The following is a 20,220-nucleotide window of genomic DNA, read 5'->3' as shown; positions in this document are numbered from 1 at the left end:
CATCCTGTAAATCGTGTTTTAATTCTGTTTATGCTCACTATTTCTTCTTGTCCTAGTTGAAGAAACTTAATGAAACCATGCGATAACTTACCTTCCAAACCCATTGTTATACAATATTCTCTGTTATATCAGTGACTTTTAGTCTTTGTGATTTACAAAATATGTTGACTTGATTCTTTTGTACCTGTTTTTATGTAAGCACACAGCTTTGTAGTAATGTGCCAATTTTCCTGTAGGCATACGTTTTCATGATTAATCAGAGAAGGCATTGGGTTTTACTTTCATACATGTATTTGAGATCATTAAAAAAGCTACTGTAGAATATAAGTAAATAGTTTTCACAGTTCAATAGTTTTCACAGTTCAATGTTCACAGTGCTAAAATGAAATGTTGGTGCACAGTATAATGAACATTTTTGGAGACATTAATAGGCAAAAGTGAAAGAAGCTTCAGTGTAAAGGCCATATAGTTCTGCAGTTATCTTCTCTGTGCTTAAAGCAGCGATTTTTTTCTTACATAGGACTGAAGCAGGGGGTCTCCGGAGCTGGACCCCATTCATTTCAGGTCTGGGGACCCCTTGCTTCCAGAGATACTTACCTCCGAAAAGTGTGCCAGTATCTCCTGCAAGTTTAAAGCTCCGGCGTCATGTGCGCCAATAGGAAGCCACACTGGATGCTTCCTATTGGCCTACAAGGCGTGGGAACTTTGAAAAGCGGCCATTACATGGTCCCTGGTAGCAGAGCAGCTACTGGGACCCCCTACAGAGGTAAGTATCTCAAGAAGCAGGACATCACCAGAGCTGAAATGAACGGGGTTCAGCTCCAGAGACCCCCTACTTCAATCCTATGTTATATATAAAAAATGTACCCGCTTGGATTGCTGCTTTAATAACTGATGTTGGCACTTTGGCCGGGATTTACTAAGCTCTGATGTGGGGTATTTACCTTGAACTGGCTATTGACTTAAATGGTAGATAACGTTGGATCACCGTGTAATATCCTATATCGGTGCTTGAATCTCCCCCCCCCCTTCCCCCCCCCCCGTTTGGGAGCTTCACCTGGCCATCTGCATTGAAAGCCTATATTAAATACCTGTATATCCACTTACCTAAAACCAATTACAGCTTCTTCTACTTCTATAAAGGACGGACAAAGAACCTAATTGGCTCCGTACAGCAGCTGCTGACCTCTACTGCCTCTAACCCCTTCCTAGCACCAATATTTGAAAGAGAAAGCTACATCTAATAAGAACTTAAATGTAAATGCATTTTTGAGGGAATCACTGCATTAAATATAGCTCTGGTGCTGTCTTAATATATAACAATTAAAATATACTTATGGAGAAAGGCTACAAAAAAATACAAACAGCATCTTGTGTTTTTTGTAATTTTATTACCTGCTGAGCACCTGTTTTGAAACAGGTATATATATAATATATATATACTGTGTGTGTGTGTTTATAGATGCATACACACAGACACTGTGTATGTACAGATGTATCCAACATGGAGTGCTGCAGCGGGACCTGCACAAAGCACTAGCAGGAGAAGCGGCTAATGTTTTGAATCAGCTGCGCAATAGGGGCGGGGCTACTGCGCTATTTCTCTACGCGTTTTGCACCATGAAGCCATATCAGGGAGGTCTTTCTGTACCTATTTTTTTTATATTTTTATTGGAGATTCTCATTTAAAGATCTTTATCCGGAATTACTTGAGCAACACATGTACCATTCTGACGACATAATCTTGACATTCAGCCTGATGTTTTTTCCTTTTAATGTTTACCTGTTAGTGCACCATTTTTATTTTTTTTCATTATGGCGGAAATATGTGTTTTTAAATGTATGATGTTGATCTGCCCAATTCTCCCACTTTCTGAATATCGGGGATAATATCGTTATAGCTTCCTCTGTATTCATCTGACTTTTAGCTTCTTTATCAATGCCCCCGACAGCTGTTTGAATCATTTGCATAGTTCTACATTGACCAGAATTATTTCTTTACTTTGCAGGTCTAAACCTCGTTTTGGTCCAGGACGGCCAACATAAGAATGGAATACATAGGTACCGCAACCTGAATATGCTCTCACCACTACTGGGAATTGTGCAGGCTCATTTTATTTGACGATTATTTATTAATAGTTTTTACTTTAAGCTTCGCAAGTTTTACTGTTCAGGAACTGCTGGAATGAAGTTCTGAAATGATTTTTTTCTAGCTGTATATTTTCTGTTTTTTTAATTAAACTTATTTGAAAAGGATATTGTGGAGTGAGATATTTTCCTCTAAGCTCAGGTTAAATGCTGTTAACCTGTTCAATGTGAGGTGGGGTTTACATTATATTGCAGGCAGCATTTTAAGCGGAAAATTGTTTTTTCAAACCTTTCCTCCTGGTCCACTATTCACACCACGTTTTAGGAAAAACAAATTCATTTGCACACGTGAATTAATTTAATTAGCAGAGGAATAGGATGCGTAATTGCAACCCAAACGGACCATTATCTTGTAGATGTAAAGTCCCATAAACAATTTAGTTAAGGTATGATACAGATTTAAAGAACCTTGGTTGTCATGCAAAGAAAACAAAACAAAACTCTTTATACTTGTTTGATATTTTTTTTTAAAGAAGGCATCAATCACTTACATTACTCATTAACAATAGACTGTGTCACTAGCATTAGCACACGTTGGTATTGGGAAGAATGCATGATGAACATTAAAATGTCAATCTGCCTATTGTGAGAGCAGGCATCCCATATAATGTCTTACATTTGTACCCCTGTTTAGTAAATCAAGGTTCCGTAAACATTCTAACTAAATGTAGTCATCAGATAAGAGCTAAAACCAGGCAATGTCCTTAATGCCCTAACCAAATCACGTCATGCTGAGTGAGCTTTAAAAGTTTGCCCTACCATCTCAATAGACCATTACTAGCTGTTGGTTGATAAATCCCATCATATGAATGACTTATAATGCACTTTGCATTATTATTGTTTATTTATAAAGCAAACACACCCAATTCCTGCAAGCTCTAACCCCAACACCGACCATATCATACTGTATATACTGTATTTGTGTCAAAAGGAGTGCTCTGGGTGTGACCAAATGTATTCAACAATAGACACATACCCAATGCTACATTCAATATGACAAAAAATATATAGTTAAATACTTAACTGTCTGTCTTCTCATAAGTAAGGGTCATTTAGTTAAACTCTTTGGCCAAAGCGTTATAAACCTGCAGCCACGTCACGGCATGACCACTCTGCAGGTCCTAACACTACCTGGGATATACAGTTAGGTCCACCACAATGGATTTGAAATGAAACAACTGAGATGCAATAGAAGTGCAGACTTTCAGCTTTAATTCAAGGGGTTGAACAAAAATATCGTATGAAACGTTTAGGAATAGCAATCATTTTCATACACAGTCCCCTTATTTCAGGGGCTCAAATGTAATTGGACAAATTAACACAATCATAAATAAAATGTTCATTTTTAATACTTTGTCAAGAATCCTTTGCAGGCAATGTCTGCTTGAAGTCTGGAACGCATGGACATCACCAAACGCTGAGTTTCCTCCTTTGTGATGCTTTGCCAGGCCTTTACTGCAGCTGTCTTCAGTTGTTGTTTGTTCGTGGGTTATTCTGCCTTAAGTTTTGTCTTCAGCATGTGAAATGCATGCTCGATCGGGTTGAGATCAGGTGATTGACTCAGCCATTGCAGAATATTCCACATCTTTGCCTTAAAAAACTCCTGGGTTGCTTTCGCAGTGTGTTTGGGTCATTTTCCATCTGTAAAGTGAAGCGCAGTCTAATCAACTTCGCTGAATTTGGCTGAATCAGAGCAGACAATATATCCCTGTACACTTCAGAATTCATCCGGCTGCTTCTGTCTTCTGTCACAGCATCAATAAACACTAGTGACCCAGTGCCATTGTAAGCCATGCATGCCCATGCCATCACACTGCCTCCACTGTGTTTTACAGATGATGTGGTATGCTTCGGATCATGATCCGTTCCAAGCCTTCTCCATACTTTTTTCTTCCCATCATTCTGGTACTGGTTGATCTTAGTTTCATCTGTCCAAAGAATGCTGTTCCAGAACTGGGCTGGCTTTTTTAGATATTGTTTGGCAAAGTCTAATCTGGCCTTTCCTATTCTTGAGGCTTATGAATGGTTGCACCTTGTGGTGAACCCTCTGTATTTGCCCTTGTGAAGTCTTATCTTTATGGTAGACTTGGATAATTATATGCCTACCTCCTGGAGAGTGTTCTTCACTTGGCTGGATGTTGTGAAGGGGTTTTTCTTTATCATGGAAAGGATTCTACGATCATCAACCACTGTTGTCTTCCGTGGACGTCCAGGCCTTTTTGTGTTGCAGAGCTCACCAGTGCGTTCTTTTTTTCTCAGAATGTACCAAACTGTTGATTTGGCCACTCCTAATGTTCCTGCTATCTTTCTGATGGGTTTTCTTTTTTTTGCAGCCTAAGGATGCCCTGTTTCACTTGCATTGAGAGCTCCTTTGACCGCATGTTGTGGGTTCACAGCAACAGCTCCCAAATGCGAATGCCACACCTGGAATCAACTCCAGACCTTTTACCTGCTTAATTGATGATGAAATAACGAAGCAATAGCCCACACCTGTCCATGAAACAGCTTTTGAGTCAATTGTCCAATTCAATTACTTTTGGTCCCTTGAAAAAGAGGGGGCTACATATTAAAGAGATGTAATTCCTAAACCCTTTCTCCAATTTGGATGTGAATACCCTCAAATTAAAGCTGATAGACTGCACTTTAAGCCCATGTTCATTATTTAACTGTAATTTGAATTAATTTTGGTACACAGCCGAAATAACAAATCTTGTACCAGTGTCCAATTATTTCCGGACTTAACTGTATAAAGCATCAGCATAGTCCGCATCCGCAGTGCAATACAATGGGGGAACAGAGTGATATGTATTACATAAACAGAATGATATAACCATCTAAGGTCAAACAAATGAAAACAGATACAAAATGTAATGAGGGCCCTGCTCATGAGAGTTTACAATCTAGAGAGAATAAGGGGCAAAATTGAAACAAGTGGTTCTTTTTCCCCCCCATAAAATTCAATGGCTCGTAATGCTTAACAGTTAAAGCAGAAATTCCCTCTACAAAAAATAAATGACTATTCGTCATCCAAACTGTAATGCACAACTAGGAATTTGTCTTCTCCCATTTTGGTAGGACAGCTCCACCACCGGGTTTTATTTTTAGCAGATACTAAGGGGCTTATGCACTAGCGTTCATAAAAAAATTCGCCATTTTTGTGAGTGTTGCTATCACGGTATTCAGAAAGCCTCGATTACCTGTGATAGCAAAATTCACAAAACGGGGGTCTCCATGGCAGAACCTTGTTGATTTCAGGTCTGGAGACCCCCTGCTTCCCGAGATACAGGACCCGATATGGGGTGCCGGTATCTCCTATGCATTTGATTCCAACGGTCACGTGACGCGGGACTTTTAAATGCATGTCAGATACCGGCACCCCATAACGGGGCCTGTATCTCGGGAAGCAGGGGGTCCCCGAGGCTGAAATCAATGCGGTTCAGCTCAGGAGACCCCCCGCTATGGCAATGAAGGGGTTAAGGCACAATAGCAGCTTTATTGAGGGCAGAGGGGGTGAGTGAAGCGGGAACTTGGCCTTCACTCACCCAATCTGCCCCCAAATAACCATTACAATATGTACTAAACACCAATACATAACCAACCCGCCCCCTCTGCCCCCACATAAAATCAGATTTTATATTTTTATACACAGGATTGATACCAGAGGCCGGCGGGGGTCCCCAGGTGGTCCCTGTGGGTGCGTTGGGGCCCCCGGGTGGTCCACGTGGGTGTCTGTGGTCCTCCAGGGTGGTCCCCTCGGGTGTCTGGGGGCCCTGGGTGGTCCCCACGGTGTCTGTGGGCCCTCGGGTGGTCCCCGTGGGTGTCCGGTGGTCCTCGAGTGTCCCCGTGGGTGTCTGCGGGCCCTCTGGCCTGTGGTACCAATCCTCTATCAATGAATTAAATTTGGAATACATTGCAATAAATACACCTCCTCCCAACACAGTAATGGACCAAATAACTATTATCCAGATATGGATAATAGCTCATTTCCCCATTATTAAATCAAACATTAGCCAGGCAGCAGAAATAAAGTAAATAAACCTTTCTACTAACCCCTGCCACCATGAAGGGCGTCCTCGTCAGCACACTGCAGGTCCATGTCATCCGATGGCAGCAAGAATACATTAAAAAATACAATCTAATGGCCCCTAACCCCCTAATCACCTTAGCGGTTAATAACTGCAATATAGTGGGCCCAGGGTGGGTGGTTAGGCCTCCAGGGTGGGTAGCGGGGTAGGGTGGGTTAACCCCTTAATTACTATAGCAGTAATCATAACTACGGTGATTAAGGGGTTAGGGGCCATTAGATTGTATTATTTATTGTATTCTTTCTGGCAACAGAGGACATGGCCCTGCATTATACTGACGAGGATGCCCTTCATGATGGCAGGGTTAAGTAGAAAGGTTTATTTACTTGATTTTTGCTTGTTGGCTACTGTTTTATTTAATAATGGGCAAATGAGCTATTATCCATATCTGGATAATAGTTATTTGTCCCATTACTGTACTGTATGTGTTGGGGGGTCGGGGAGGGGAGGTGTATTTATTACAATGTAGGCCACATTTTTTTTTTGCAAAAGGATTGGTACCACAGGCCAGCGGGGCCCCACGGGTACCACCCGAGAAACCCCAGACACCCACGAGGACCACCTGAGGGCCCCCGGACACCCGCGAGGACCACCAGAGGGTCCCAGACACCTGTGGGAACCACCCGAGGTCCCCCAGACACACACCCATGGGGACCACCTGAGGACACCTAGACACCCGCAGGGACCACCCGAGGGCCCACAGACACCCGCAGTGTTCACCTGAGGACCCCCACAGCCTCTGGTATCAATCATGTGGGGGTAGAGGAGGTGGGTATTAGTGTTTATTGTGGATAGTGGCGGTGGGTGAAGGGGATATTTGGCCCTTGCTGGGTAGTGGGAGGGGTTAACCCCTTCATTGCCTTAGCGGTTAGCCGCTAAGGTAATGAAGTTGACTGTACATGCATTTTTATTGCATGGGATTCATGCCGGGGGTCTTGCTTATATTAATGGCTATCAGCTCCGGAGACCCCCTGCATCAATCCGATGCAGGAAACAATAAAAATATTTTCTAAGTCCCGTCTCACTGCTTATCGGCAGCTTCTCACCACCTTCATGCCAACTTTTCCTGGCGTGAGGATTTTGTGAGAAACTCGCCATTCTAGAGTCGCGTTTTTTTTTTTTGAACACTGACATTTTTGGCAAGTCATTATTTTATCAACGCTTACAGAATCAAAGTAGGCATTTTGGGTGATAAGTGCTCGATAAGAGGCTTATGAATACTTAGTGCATAGGCCCCTAGGTCTGTTTCTGGTCCCTCTCTTCAGTGTTCTTTGTTATTTCCCGCGGTAGGTCGGTCACTGGTCATGTTTATTGTTTTAAGTGTCTCCGCCATTGGAGCCCTTATTGGTCTACAGGAAAGTTTTCCCTTTTGAATGTTTCATTTGTTGTGTGCATACTGGCCAGTCCCCCCTCTTCCCCGCTTCCAGTCAGCCTCTCCCCTGTGAGTCGGGACCACAAAGGGAGAGAAGCGCATGCACGCTTATACCAGAAGTGGTCATCAGAAGCGATACCAGATGCGACCAACCGTGCAGTTCAGTGAAAGCCAGGCTGTTCAGTGTGCTGAGACTTCTACTAGGAGGTGGTCAGTAAGTCTGCCCTTTTACTTCCAATTTCGATCATTTTTTTTCCATAGGCTGCAATACCCTTTTGCTATTCAGCTTACAGCTTTTGTTTCTTTTTCCTCTGCTATAGCCAAATAATTCAGTGAGTGCAAGTAATGTTTGATTATTTTTTTATTTTTTTTATAGCCATGTCTATTGCTTCTACTCCCAACACAGAAGGTGTTAAGGAACCTAGTTCATCTGACAAGGCTGTGAGACCTAAGCAAGTTTTAGCCAAGACTATGTGTGTGCCAATGTAGAAAAAAGTGTTTATTCCCAGCAGTGCTCCATTTTTTGGAGCCGAGCTGCGTCACATGTAAGAACAGTTTCTTACATCTCTGAGAGTCGCACACTGTGATACATCTCATTATAATGTGTGCACATCTTACTCCTCCCCAACCTCCCTCCTACTGACACTACCCATACAGCAAGTTAGGACAGATGGGGGAAATTGGAGAAAATGCTTTGATACTTAAGCGCAGAGTGAAAATGCCCCGGTTTTGCTCCATGATTGCCTTGATACATAGACCCCTAAGCATTTATGTTGTTCTGGCTGAGATCAGCTGCTACCAGACAAATACAAAAAGTGATTATGTATGGATTGCTTTAAATATGTAGCATCTGAAGATACCACTGCTCAAATGCAAGAATTTATGTTCTAGTTTTATAAGTAAATGCAAGAGACATTATCGGCAAGTAGCTGAATCATTGAATAAGCCTTCATGGGATTTTGCAGAAGAAACAGAAAGGCAAGAAAGAGACAAGATATTCTATTTAATTCAGACACAGAATCATTATCTCAGTTAAGAAAGAATATTCCATACTTTCACTAGCAGAAATAGATAAATTGATCAAGACTTTAAGAATTGTTAAGGAGGTTGTAGATACTAAAAAGCCCACGCGAAAGCAAGACCAGATGTTTGAGTGTACGGAAAAAACTATCACTTTCCAGTGCATGGAGCAGTTAAGGATATACAGTAATAGCGAAGGCATGGCAAGAACCACATACAAACATCTGGTGTCTAAACATTTCCAATAGAACTATCTTTTTTTAGCAGAAAATTCTCACATGTGGGAAAAAAACACCTATGGTGGATCCCCCTATAGCTAAATTAATGAAGACAAAAACTATTGCCTTGAAAGGCAGTTCAGAAATTAAAGACTCTATGGACAGGAAAATGGAGACTTCCTTAGAACATACATTTTTGATGTATATCTATAGCACAAACAAATGAAAAGGGGTCTAATTCAGGTCAACAATATCAGTAACTACTGTATAAGCCTCCTAATTAAGGCGATGCAAGGAACAGAAACAGAACACAAAGGTCTTACATTGCACTCATGACAACATCATTATTAGAATACAAAGTTAACAGCAAATCAGGAGTGTGTACAGAAAATAATTAAAACCAATAGCGCACAGAGATTATATTAAAGATCTCAATGCACAGATACAGTATGCAACTCCCTCACTGCTGCTTTGCAGGGGACACAAGCGGAACAATATCCCGTATCCCTAATCTTGGGACAGAGAATAGTTCTAGTGTGGGGCACTCTTGATTTAGCTGTAGAATTAGCACAGGAATAGCGCCACGTATTCTGGGTCAAATGAGGCAATTAGATTGTAAGCTCTTCGGGTCAGGGACTCCTTTTCCTAAATGTTACTTATATGTTCTGAAGCACTTCTTCCCAATATGTGTTATTTGTATTATTTGGTATTCATATGATTATCACATGTATTACTGCTGTGACGCGCTATGTACAGTACATGAATGGCGCTACTGTATATAAATAAAGATATACATACAAGTACAGAAGTACACTTCTCTTTCCTGTATACTAACCGTGTGCTCTTGTGGGGATTACTGAATTAAACATGTCAGCATATATTTTAATTGATGTGAATCAACTATCTGAGCACAATACCATGACGCCATCTTATACACACTGAACACCATTCAAATTTAAAGGGGGTATGGTCTTCCTCAACTTTTAGACCTACAGCTCCACTACATCTTGGGTAATATCATGGTGCTACTGCCTAGGACCACTGGTACTGCTCTCCATTCACTAGACATAACATTGTAGCATTGGCCACCACTGTAGAAATTAATCCAAGTCAGAATACTGTACTAATGGTTGCTAAAATACCCCCTCTGTCACCATATGAGACTGGGTAAAAACATCTACCGCTGATGAACAATAGGCATGTATATTTAGGTGAAATGTGGAGTAACATGAACTAAGTCAATATGGTGGCTATTGTAGGGGTAAATAAGTCAGGTCCCCTCAAAAAGCCCCTCTGTCCTGGAACCTCTCTGTTTATTTTCCCAATTTTGAGGCAGTCATTACTTCTCAGTGTTATGTTGCTATAATGTAACTTTTCCTTGGCTTCTAGTCTGTTGCCCTGGTAACCCCCTTGCATTTCTTAGTTGAACTTTTCCTTCATTCCCCTGCTAGTTTTCAGAGCCTGGCTATATTTCCTGCTTGCCCAAGCTAGGACGCTTTCTTTTAGATCCAGAAGCCATCTTGTTGCAGTCACCTCTCCTACTCCTCTGGTAAAGCAATTGTAATTTACATATCCCTGATACCATATCTATCCCTATATCTTGCATTATCCCACTGCGATCCTAGCTCCCTTTCCCCTCCATTTCTCCCATGCCCCAGTGTTTTCCCTCAGTACCTTTTTCCCCTTTTTATTTGCATTGTTATTGCCCAAAGTAAACACTTTAGCAAATAAGAAAATTCCCTTATTTGGTATATGGGATTGAGTTGAGCTGCCTGCCTCTACTCACTTGCTACAGTGAGCTTGAGTCAGAACACCCTCTATTACATAATGTTACCACCATCTAAAGCAGGGGGGGCCAACTCCAGTCCTCAAGGTCCATCAACAGGCTAGGTATTAGGGATATCCCTGCTTCAGCACATGTGGCTCAATCCACTTAAACAAGATATTGGTGGGTTAAAATGAGCCTTGAAAGTTTGAATAATTTCAAGGGCCTTGAGATTATTAAAACTGCCAACCTATGGTCTGATCCTAGATCCTAGACTGCATCCTAACACATTTAAGTATTGGTTATGTATTGTTTCCCCAGTCGCATGCATAGCTACAATTGAACCCAGTGATAATTGCATTCAGTTGCAGCTGTGTTTTAGTGATCTTTGTGCTGTGTATATCAACGTCATTTGGCGTAGAATCAATCCACGTACCACCAACCTGTTATTATGTTGTACCTATAGGTGTAAATATTAAGTTTTATTGATTTAAAATATTAGTATATAATATTAGTCCAATCACTGTTAGGTGCTACATGTTACAATTTCAGGTTGGCTTGATCGGTATGCTACGCTAAATGCCGCACAGCATTTGTATGTTCAGAACTGCTAATGAAGCTTTATCACTGGTGGCAATCATGAGACTCTATGACCTATATTAATAGGTGACTCTAGGTGTTTATTTAGCCTATCTTTGCCCTTATTATATTGAGGCAACTTTCAATTTGTGCTATACACCCTGAGTTTAAACCCTGCCTCCCCATCACCCCTCCCTTTTTAATTACATTGTGTGTGTACTAATATTAAATTGTGTGTAGAATCTATTTTAGTTAGATACCTATTAAATGCTAAGTTTTAACTGCCCGGGAGTGCTTTTGACAAATGAGCTAGTAGTTGGAGACTTGAGGCACTAATATGCTCCCACCCTCTAATTTTTGTTAGTTTACTATTATCAGCTCATCATCTGCACCCACGTCACACTAGGCGTGTATGGGCACACTCATTAATACAAACAATCAATCATTCTAGTGAGCTGTATATTCAATTATTTTGGTTTAGATTCAGCATTCCACTGGTTAATTACCCAGTATTGCTACACCCTAATCTACCGCCTACCCGGGGATTTTAATCTACTTTATGTATATACTTTTTAACGTTATTGTTGTGTATTATAGAAATACAATTTTGTTATTTTAGTTCAATTGTGAGAACAATACTCACCTTGATGTGTCCATTCAAGGAGAAATAAACTACTCCTTTAGTGGGTTATTGTATACCCCTATTATTACGGTATTCATACTACACTTTGAGTGTAGCAATTGGGGTTCTTGTGTTAACCTTTGGTTAACTTCTGTCTCTACCATATGCATTCATCCCATTGCACCGTAGTTCATCTTTTAGTTTAATTGGAGAGCGTTGATTCCATTTCTATAGGCATCTTCATGTTTAACAGTAAGGCCCACCAGGGGATAAATTAGATGTTTGAACTTAAAGATAAGATTATTGTATTCATTCCTTTATTTCTGTTCTTTATATTTATTTTTATTGGTATTATTATTATTATTTTTATTGTATTTGTTTGTTTGTCTTTGTTAGTATTATTCAACATTGTATGTATATTGTGATATGTACTTATTTGTATTTTGTCATTGTTCTGCTGTTTGTTTTAAGTGCATGCAGATATGTTTGTAAGTGGTTAACATTTGTGAGAGGTGTGGCCTATTTATGTGTGTATATATATCTCCCTGTGGGACCGAAACGTCGTCCTTCATGTAACTGTTTATTTTTTTAATACAATTACCTTTTGGATTACTCCTTGCTGTATGCTGTCTCTTTTACCGGTTCTTGGACTGATAACTATGCTGTGTTTTCTCCTATGGGACTAGCATCTGCCTCATGTTTTACACCAGTGTGCTGACTGTCACTGCAATATATATATATATATATATATATATATATATATATATCCTCTATGATGGTGTGACAGGGTGAAGTCAAGCCCTATCAGTTATGCCTGGGAAATATATGTCTGAGTGCTGCATCCAGCACTCAGAAGGTTAATTCAGGAGGAAGCTAGGTAATCAGGAGGTAAGCTGACACCTGATAGCCAGCAAGGTAGAAAAGGATCTTGTTACTGGCAGTAGCTGCCTGCCTTAGACCAGAGCACACTTCTATGTGAGCTGTTAGCCAGAGGGATTTCACCAAAGTCACTACTTCAACCAAAGTAAGGATTGTTCATTTGTTTTCCTGACTGCTTAAAGTATACTTATGGTTTGGTTATGGTCTAGCCAGCCAGCCTGCTAGATAGGCCTGGTGTGTTAGTCAGATCTCCCAATGTGGAGCAGGTTTTGTTTTGGTTTGAAGGGACAGTGTACCCACATGTTATGTTATGTTATGGAGAAATAAAGCCACTGAACGTTTTCATTATCCTGAAACTACACGGGTGGACTGTTCCCTGACCTCGGCTACAGTCCGTCCTGCCACAGATGGGTATTAGCCAACCCCCCTGATGAAGTGTAATTACACGAAACAAGTTGAGGTTGGTGCTAGAGGCACGTTGAGATGTCAAACTTCTGGCATCTCCATGTTTGTGTGCTCTTTCTGGAGGGGGAGTTTTGAGGTGTGATACCTGTGGAAAGTTCCCTCTAACATTCCATTTTCAGTCCTGGATCACTACTTGCTTTGCCTCTAAGTTAAAAACGATGCATTCATCGGTGCCTACTCATCTAATTCTAGATGTAAGTTTTTTATTACTACTTTTTACATAAACTTTGTTTTTATACTTGCTTTAACGAGTGCTCACCGCAAACAGGACGGGACCGCGAGGCCTAGGTGGGGATTTGTTAACACCGACCTGTAGCAGAGAGGCCACATCCAGTGTGCAGGTTTGTCGTCGTGTTGCCGGGACAGGGTGTGCAGATGTCACATAGTAGATATACTAGCCGGGATCAAGGGTAGGAGATAAGCGGATAGTTGAGGTCACTTAGCCGAGGTCGAGAAGAGTAGAAGGTAGAGTGACAGATATCCAAGCCGAGGTCGAGGGTTCCAGAGGTCCAGGGAGTAAGGTTAGGGTGCGTGGTCAAGGAAACTGGAATGCAAGACAAGGTAAAGCAGAAAGCACAAGGCAGGGCACGACAAGTGGGGTGCTTGTGTGTAGCACTTCGTCTCAGGAAGAAACTACTATGCTCAGCCGATTTGGAGCAGGGATCACTGAGCATATAAAGGTTGGTGAACCAATTGGAAGAGATCCTGCAAGGCTGCAGGTGATGATTGTCTAATGAAATACCCAATCCGAGGAAAAGCTGCACAGCTGAAATAGATGATCACAAATCAGACTACTGGGTCGTCACTGGACGGAGTCTGCACAGCAGGTGCGGATGATGGCCCAGCTGTTCCAATGATAGAATTAGCACGAGGGTGGGCCCTGCCCCTGATCCTGTCATCTCTGGGGCGGAGCCTGCCCCCGATCATCACACTTACACATTTCCCCATTGCTTTCCTTTCAGGTTTTTTTCCTTGTTCAAGTTTGTCCTGCTTATCGCGGGAGGGTAGGGGGTACTTTTTACAAGTGAAGAAATCTGTGGTTCCAGAAGTCTGTGCATGTTGAACTGGGTTTTTTCCGACTGTCCTCTAAATAACATAATGGGTCCCAGCATGTCAGGGGCCATTATGACATACCAGCCCTCTCCACTTCTGTTTCAGGCATCTGGGGCCTGGCCATGTCCTGCGATTTTCTCCTGGAGCCAGACATGAACCGGAAGCGCCAAGTACTGCTGAACCCCAGCACTAAAGATTAAGGCCCATATTTAATAAGAGGTGCTATTTCATAAGACACCTTGCGGCAGCAGAAAGCACCTTATAGCCCCTTTAGTAGAATAAGCCATAGGAATGGCCAATGCTGACAGACGACGTCTAGTCTCCTAGATCCAAATCATATTGCTAGTATCAGACCAATAACCCTCTCCTTTTATATAGGTCTTCAAATATCATTATTCTCCTGCAGTATCTCTTGCTAACTTAACCTCTATATACCGTTTTGGCCCCAATATAGTGCAATGTTTTTCCCCGAAAATTGCCCTTCTAAAACCTGCACTCGCACTATATTCGCAGCCTAGCATTTACACTGAGGAAAAAATCCAAGATGGCCACTGGGCGCACCCGGTAGTTCCGACATGGCGCCGAATAGAGCGGGGTACTGACCGGAGGAGGAGGTGAGAGTCCTAACAGCAGCAGGGAATCGCCTGACTGGAATCCGGTCACAGCGCTGTGGGAGGCTGACAGCCGCGGGTCTGTGGTGCTGCAGCGGAGGGCCCTGTCAAAGATCGTGCTTGCCACAATCCGGGACCGGGCTGCGGGGCTGAGGTGGGGATATGAAAACACCGACCTTAGGCCTCGAAGCCGGTTCAGGGTTGCGCAGTCCATAGTCAAACATAGCCAGGTCAGGATTGGAGAAAGCAGGGTTAACGTTGTCCAGGCAGGGGTCAGGGCAGGCGGCACAGGAGCGGTGGTTGAGGATACGAGCCGAGGTCATCATCAGGCAATCTTGGGTGAAGCTACGTCAGCGTAGAAGGCAAGAACCTTGAGAGAAGCCACTTCAGCGGAGACGCTTCAGCGAAGGTGCTGCAGCGCGACAGGGAACAAACAGGAGTCACAGGAACAAGAAGATTCAGTACAGGGACTTCAGCACAGGAACAAACTCCACTTGGAGGAAGCAGGAACCAGAAGCCACAGTGCTGTGAATCCAACGCTTCAGCACGGGAAGGCAGGAAAAGTTCAGAGAAGCCGCTTCCGCGTGGCAGGGTTTCTGGAAGGAGGGAACAGGAACAGAGAAGGGTGAAAGCCACAGGAACCAGGGGTGCAGATACGCTACAGGGAACACTGGGGGAACCAGCGTAGCCGCTTCAGCACGGCGAAGGTGAAGTCTGCCAGGAACAAAAAAAGCAGTGCCGGGTCTACAATGCAAGAAGGCCTTGGGAAGCTGGGGAATAGGAGCAGGAGACAAGGCACAAGGAGGCCTAGTAGGCTAAACAGAGAGTCTGTGACAAGCACAGTTACTTGCAACTGGTATTGCAAAGTCTATGTCCAACAACTTCCTGAGGGCGGGGCAGTATCTAAATAGCACAGGAGGCCAATCAGGCCAGAGCTGCACAGGAGGCAGCAAGAGGCAGGTGATTGCAGAAGCAGGGAAAAGTTTGTCTGGAACCTGCCAAGCTCCTGAAGGATGGGCTCCAGCCAAACCCAGGGGCAGATTCCTCACAGGCCTACAGTTAAGCAGAGGCGGCCATTTAGTCCTGGCACTTCCATGCAGGCTCGGCTCTCCCTCTCCCTCCTTGCTCATTAGCTGTTCAGCTGTGTCACGGTAGCTTATGACAAGATATAATGAACACCAAATATCTGGATTGAACTGAACGAAGCTTAGATATAATAAAATATAATTTATTCCTTAAATAAGGTGAACACAGCAATATAGTACAATTAACAGACAAGAAGGTAACACTTACTTAGGGTTGGGGAATGGAGAAGTATCAGCTAGCAATTCTCCATCAATCCGGTGACATTCCAGGTGGAATCAGAAGCACAACTCCAGCAATCCAGTGACATTCAAGGTGGTATCAGAAGCACAACTAAAAACTGTAGGGTTGACACAGTTTATAAACCTGTGCAACCCTATTCTTAACATTGAATACAGCCTATTGGTGAACAATTAACTGTATCCACTCCCTAACGTGGAGACTAACAGACTAACAGACTAACCCATGCCCTCAGGTAACAGAGTTTGTTGATTGATTAATACTTTATCCCTAGACATTGGGTAACAATCAAGGCAGTTAGCTTTTGATCACCGTACTTAGTCTACTCAGCCGTCTGCCCTTCATGACCTATTAGCCTAGCAAATGGCGTCTGCATTTTCAGAACAGATCCAAAATAAAATACATATACACTTTAATATCTACACATATTAATAAGTTCCATTCTGGTGGGCTCAGTGGGTCGACCTTTGTCAGTTTTTAATGCCTACACTGACTCCACATATTGGCCAAATATGAACTCTCTGCGACCTCCAGAACTGGAGATACAGAAATGCACTTTAAAGCATTAAAATACATGCTTATAATGAAACATGGGAACAGGGGAACATACATTTTCAAGGTACAACAAGGTGCAAACCTCATCCCTGGACCGCAGTCCAGTTAACCCCTTGTCTCTCTGGTGAGGTCAGGGGATGGCCATATGGGGTGCAACCCCTTTAATACCGGGCCACCCCCTTTCTCCCTCTACAAGCTGATCTTTGCCTGTTATTCTACTTCCTACAACTGTGAATTTCCAACCTGTTTTTTTTTCTTTCTTTGCAATATTTTGTTGTCAAAACTGTAGAGGTCGTATTATGTGCGAGGTTGCACTATATTCGAGCCTATACTGTAGTTAATAAATGCAGTTGTACTATATTCCTAATATATTCCTCAGTCTATTTACACCTACGTTATGTTTGCATACTGATTTTTGTCATTGAAGCCTTGAGGTGCCTGTCCTACCTCTATTTACGACCTGTTCTGTACTGAGCTATGCATTTGTATGTATGTATATTTGTATTGATGTAGCAACATTTTTATTGATATAGCCAGATCAACAATGTACACAGCGTTTTACAAGATCGACATTATAATTGCATAAAATATAATTCAATAAGTGGACCAAATGTAATACAATATGACAGGAAAAGGAATCCCTCTTCCAGAGTACTTACTATATAATTTCTTAGTGTAAGAATATGTACTTGCCTTTTTGTGAGAAATAATAGAAGCTGGAGAGCCAGTGAGTAAGGCTGGGGCCATGGTGCCGCAGACCGTACGGAGGCGTCCGCACGCTGAGCAATCAGATTGCCTTAAGGCAGTGATCGCGTTCATGCGGCATGCAGGCAGGCGCGCTCAGAAGCGGGAGGGAGCGCGCGTTGCGCAAGATATCAGTTGAAACTGATTTCTTTGCATGATAACGGTCACATGAGTGGTTCACCCAATGAGGGCGAACCAGCTCCGTAACGCCCCTAGGCACGCCCCCCACGGCCCGCCCACCATGGCCAGGGAAAGCACCCGCTTCACGCGGGTAACTTCCCAGCCTCCGCCCCAGCCTAAAGGTAAAGCTGGGCTCTCTAGCAATGTTTCCTTTTTGCCTTGGATCACATACAATGTTGTCGCTTGTGGCTATGATCCATGTAGAAAATGGCAGAAACATCACAGCCAAATATTTATTGAGCTGAAAGCAGCAAAAAGTGAAACCTTCAATGTTTTTTTTAATTTTATTTAGCAGTTTCGTGGTATTGGACAATAGTGACTATTTTAATTGTGTTTATTACTCAACTCTTAATGCCATTTTTTTCATACATTTTAAAGCATTCTTTGATTTCTATAGCAGGCTGTCCAGCACCCTGACAAGGTATGAGAGACAAAGACAGGTACATAGTCAACTGATGTAAACACAAGAGCTGAGCAAGGAGGGTTAAACTTGAAAGGGCAATACCTACCAATACCAAAGGGAGCAGGGGCATGTCTAATAAGTTAAATGAAAGTGATTTTTATTTTGAAAGTAGTCAGACAAGTATTAGAATTTATGAAGCCATCACAAGCCAAACAGATAACATGAATTCAGCAAAGAAAAGGGAAACAATTTATGATACAAATATGTAAAACAGTTACTTCAAGGGCGCTTGCATCTTTCTAAGGCTGTGCTTATAATGGTGGCGCGTGCGTGCAGCGCCGCATGCCGCCAAAACAAAGTAATGGTGTCAATTGAGTGCGCACCGAGTGCGCGCGACCGCGCGTGCGACAGATGCGTCCAAGCGCGCAAATTTCAAACAGATTTAAGAAATGTATTTACCCAGGGGACGGTCGCATCACGGCCAAGTCACGTGAGCGGTTCAGCCAATGAGGGCGAACCGCTCACGTGATGTCATGGCCAAGCGTGCGTGATGTCATGTGCTCGCATGACTATAAACGAGGCATAATGGAGGAAAATACACAAAGTTTAATTTCTTTTCACATATAACGGCCCCTGTAATTCATAAGTCTAGTAGTCTAATTACGCCAAACCTGGGCTTTAACAAAAGGATATCAGGATTGCATTTAATGGGATATCTTATCTAAATTATTTCAAACATTTTAATAAATGCAGTCTAATTTCTTTTAGTTACTAACAAAACATGTAGGATTTGTTGCCGAGCATGGGGTATCAGGAACAGTGAGGATCAACAAAACATTAAAACAAAGCTATTCAATGATTTTAGTTTAATTAAATGTGGAAAACCTATCTACCCCTTTAAAGGTGCAATTTATAATATTTAAAGTTAGTTTGCAACCGTAGGAAGCTAAGACACAGGAGGGTTGATTTCCAGTAGGTACTCCCTTTTATGGAATATCACTGTGGGTGAAACAGGAGTTTGCACTGGCAAAGCCCCACCCCCTCCTTCCTTGATTGACTAGCACTTCCCAATTCATAGACCCAGGCAAGAAGAAAAATCTTCTTAAATTTCCAAACAAACCAAAATGTTCGCTTGAAGTATGATCACATTTGTTTACCAAAGACAACTATCTTAAGTTGTTTTCAAAATGCCCTTTGTTTCCAAATAGCAGGGGTTGTATTTTTAACGTTACCTGAGTGGATACCGAAGGGTGTAAACAAGCGTGTGGGAGTGCCTGTGCACAAGGAGTACATCATTTACAGTGAGTGACAGCTCACCTGCCAGATGCAGCAGAGATACTTGTGAATCTGTTCCCTGTAGGATCACCTGAGCACTCATGCTACTTTACCATGATCTGACTTCCCAAGCAACACCTATAGACCAGGATCTTGCAGTTGGAAAAGATACACTGCACCCTTCCTTTCCATGAGTTATTATCCCATGGAGATTCATTTGGAAGAATTGCTCCTTTTGCTTTTCTCTTGTTTCGCTGTTCAACAGCTCAACGCTCACCGTAAGTCAATTTTTTTGAGATATCAGACTTGCAAAGCTCCACTTCTTACTTCTTTAGTAGCATAAGTATTTTTATGTGATTGTAGGGTGTCTATTTAATAAAATCTCTAATTAGAAGCTTGAAATCTTATTTCCAGCGTATTTCAGGTCATTTTTATTAATATTAATGATTAACTGAAGGGCATTTGTTGTAAATATTATATTTTGAAGCTACTAATATAAAAGACAGAGTACACATTAATATTGTTTTCTTTAAACCATACTAGTGAATTTAACCATTTATTAGTAGATGTGCTATTAAAAACTGGTGTTGCTGTTGTTATTGCAAGAGAGCCCACTTTGTTAAATAATGGGATTTACAGTACTGTATTTTAACCCCAGTATCAAAAGATCAATTGTATATTTATGCTGTAACATAAGCAAAGCCTTCACATTTTAAATCTATTTTTATTTAAAGGAGTGCACATGTAGGCTTGTAAGATACATTATTAGTGCTACACCATACCTGCCGGTAGCATCACAGTTCAATCACTAATAATTTTTTGGCAGTAAAGCTTTAGCCGACTGACAGGTTGGAAAGCACTTAAAGGAGCAATCCATGCAATATCCTACGTGGGGTTTTTTGTTTTTTTTAATTTTTAAGTAA

The 20,220-nt window shown here is 42.1% G+C and overlaps 2 protein-coding genes across 9 annotated transcripts in view; both read left to right on the top strand.

Moving 5' to 3' along the window:
• SANBR (SANT and BTB domain regulator of CSR) overlaps positions 1-2,256 on the top strand; it is a 94,149-nt gene extending 91,893 nt beyond the window's left edge. For all 8 annotated transcript variants that reach the window (XM_075596173.1, XM_075596170.1, XM_075596171.1 and 5 more), the window contains one exon: positions 2,010-2,256. In XM_075596173.1, coding sequence (XP_075452288.1) covers positions 2,010-2,046 — 37 coding nt within the window. In that variant the 3' untranslated portion in view covers positions 2,047-2,256. The remainder of the gene's footprint in view (positions 1-2,009) is intronic.
• Positions 2,257-19,367: 17,111 nt separating this feature from the next.
• The window catches only part of LOC142492267 (cadherin-23-like), a 190,680-nt gene continuing 189,827 nt past the window's right edge, over positions 19,368-20,220 (top strand). Inside the window, exon 1 of the mRNA XM_075594937.1 lies at positions 19,368-19,575. Within this exon, the coding sequence (XP_075451052.1) occupies positions 19,488-19,575 (88 nt within the window). The 5' untranslated portion in view covers positions 19,368-19,487. The remainder of the gene's footprint in view (positions 19,576-20,220) is intronic.

The sequence above is a fragment of the Ascaphus truei genome, chromosome 4, assembly GCF_040206685.1.
Source record: "Ascaphus truei isolate aAscTru1 chromosome 4, aAscTru1.hap1, whole genome shotgun sequence".
In the NCBI taxonomy this organism is placed as follows: domain Eukaryota; kingdom Metazoa; phylum Chordata; class Amphibia; order Anura; family Ascaphidae; genus Ascaphus; species Ascaphus truei.
The sequence above is the reverse complement of the archived record's forward strand: the minus strand, read 5'-3'. Positions and strand labels throughout refer to the sequence as shown.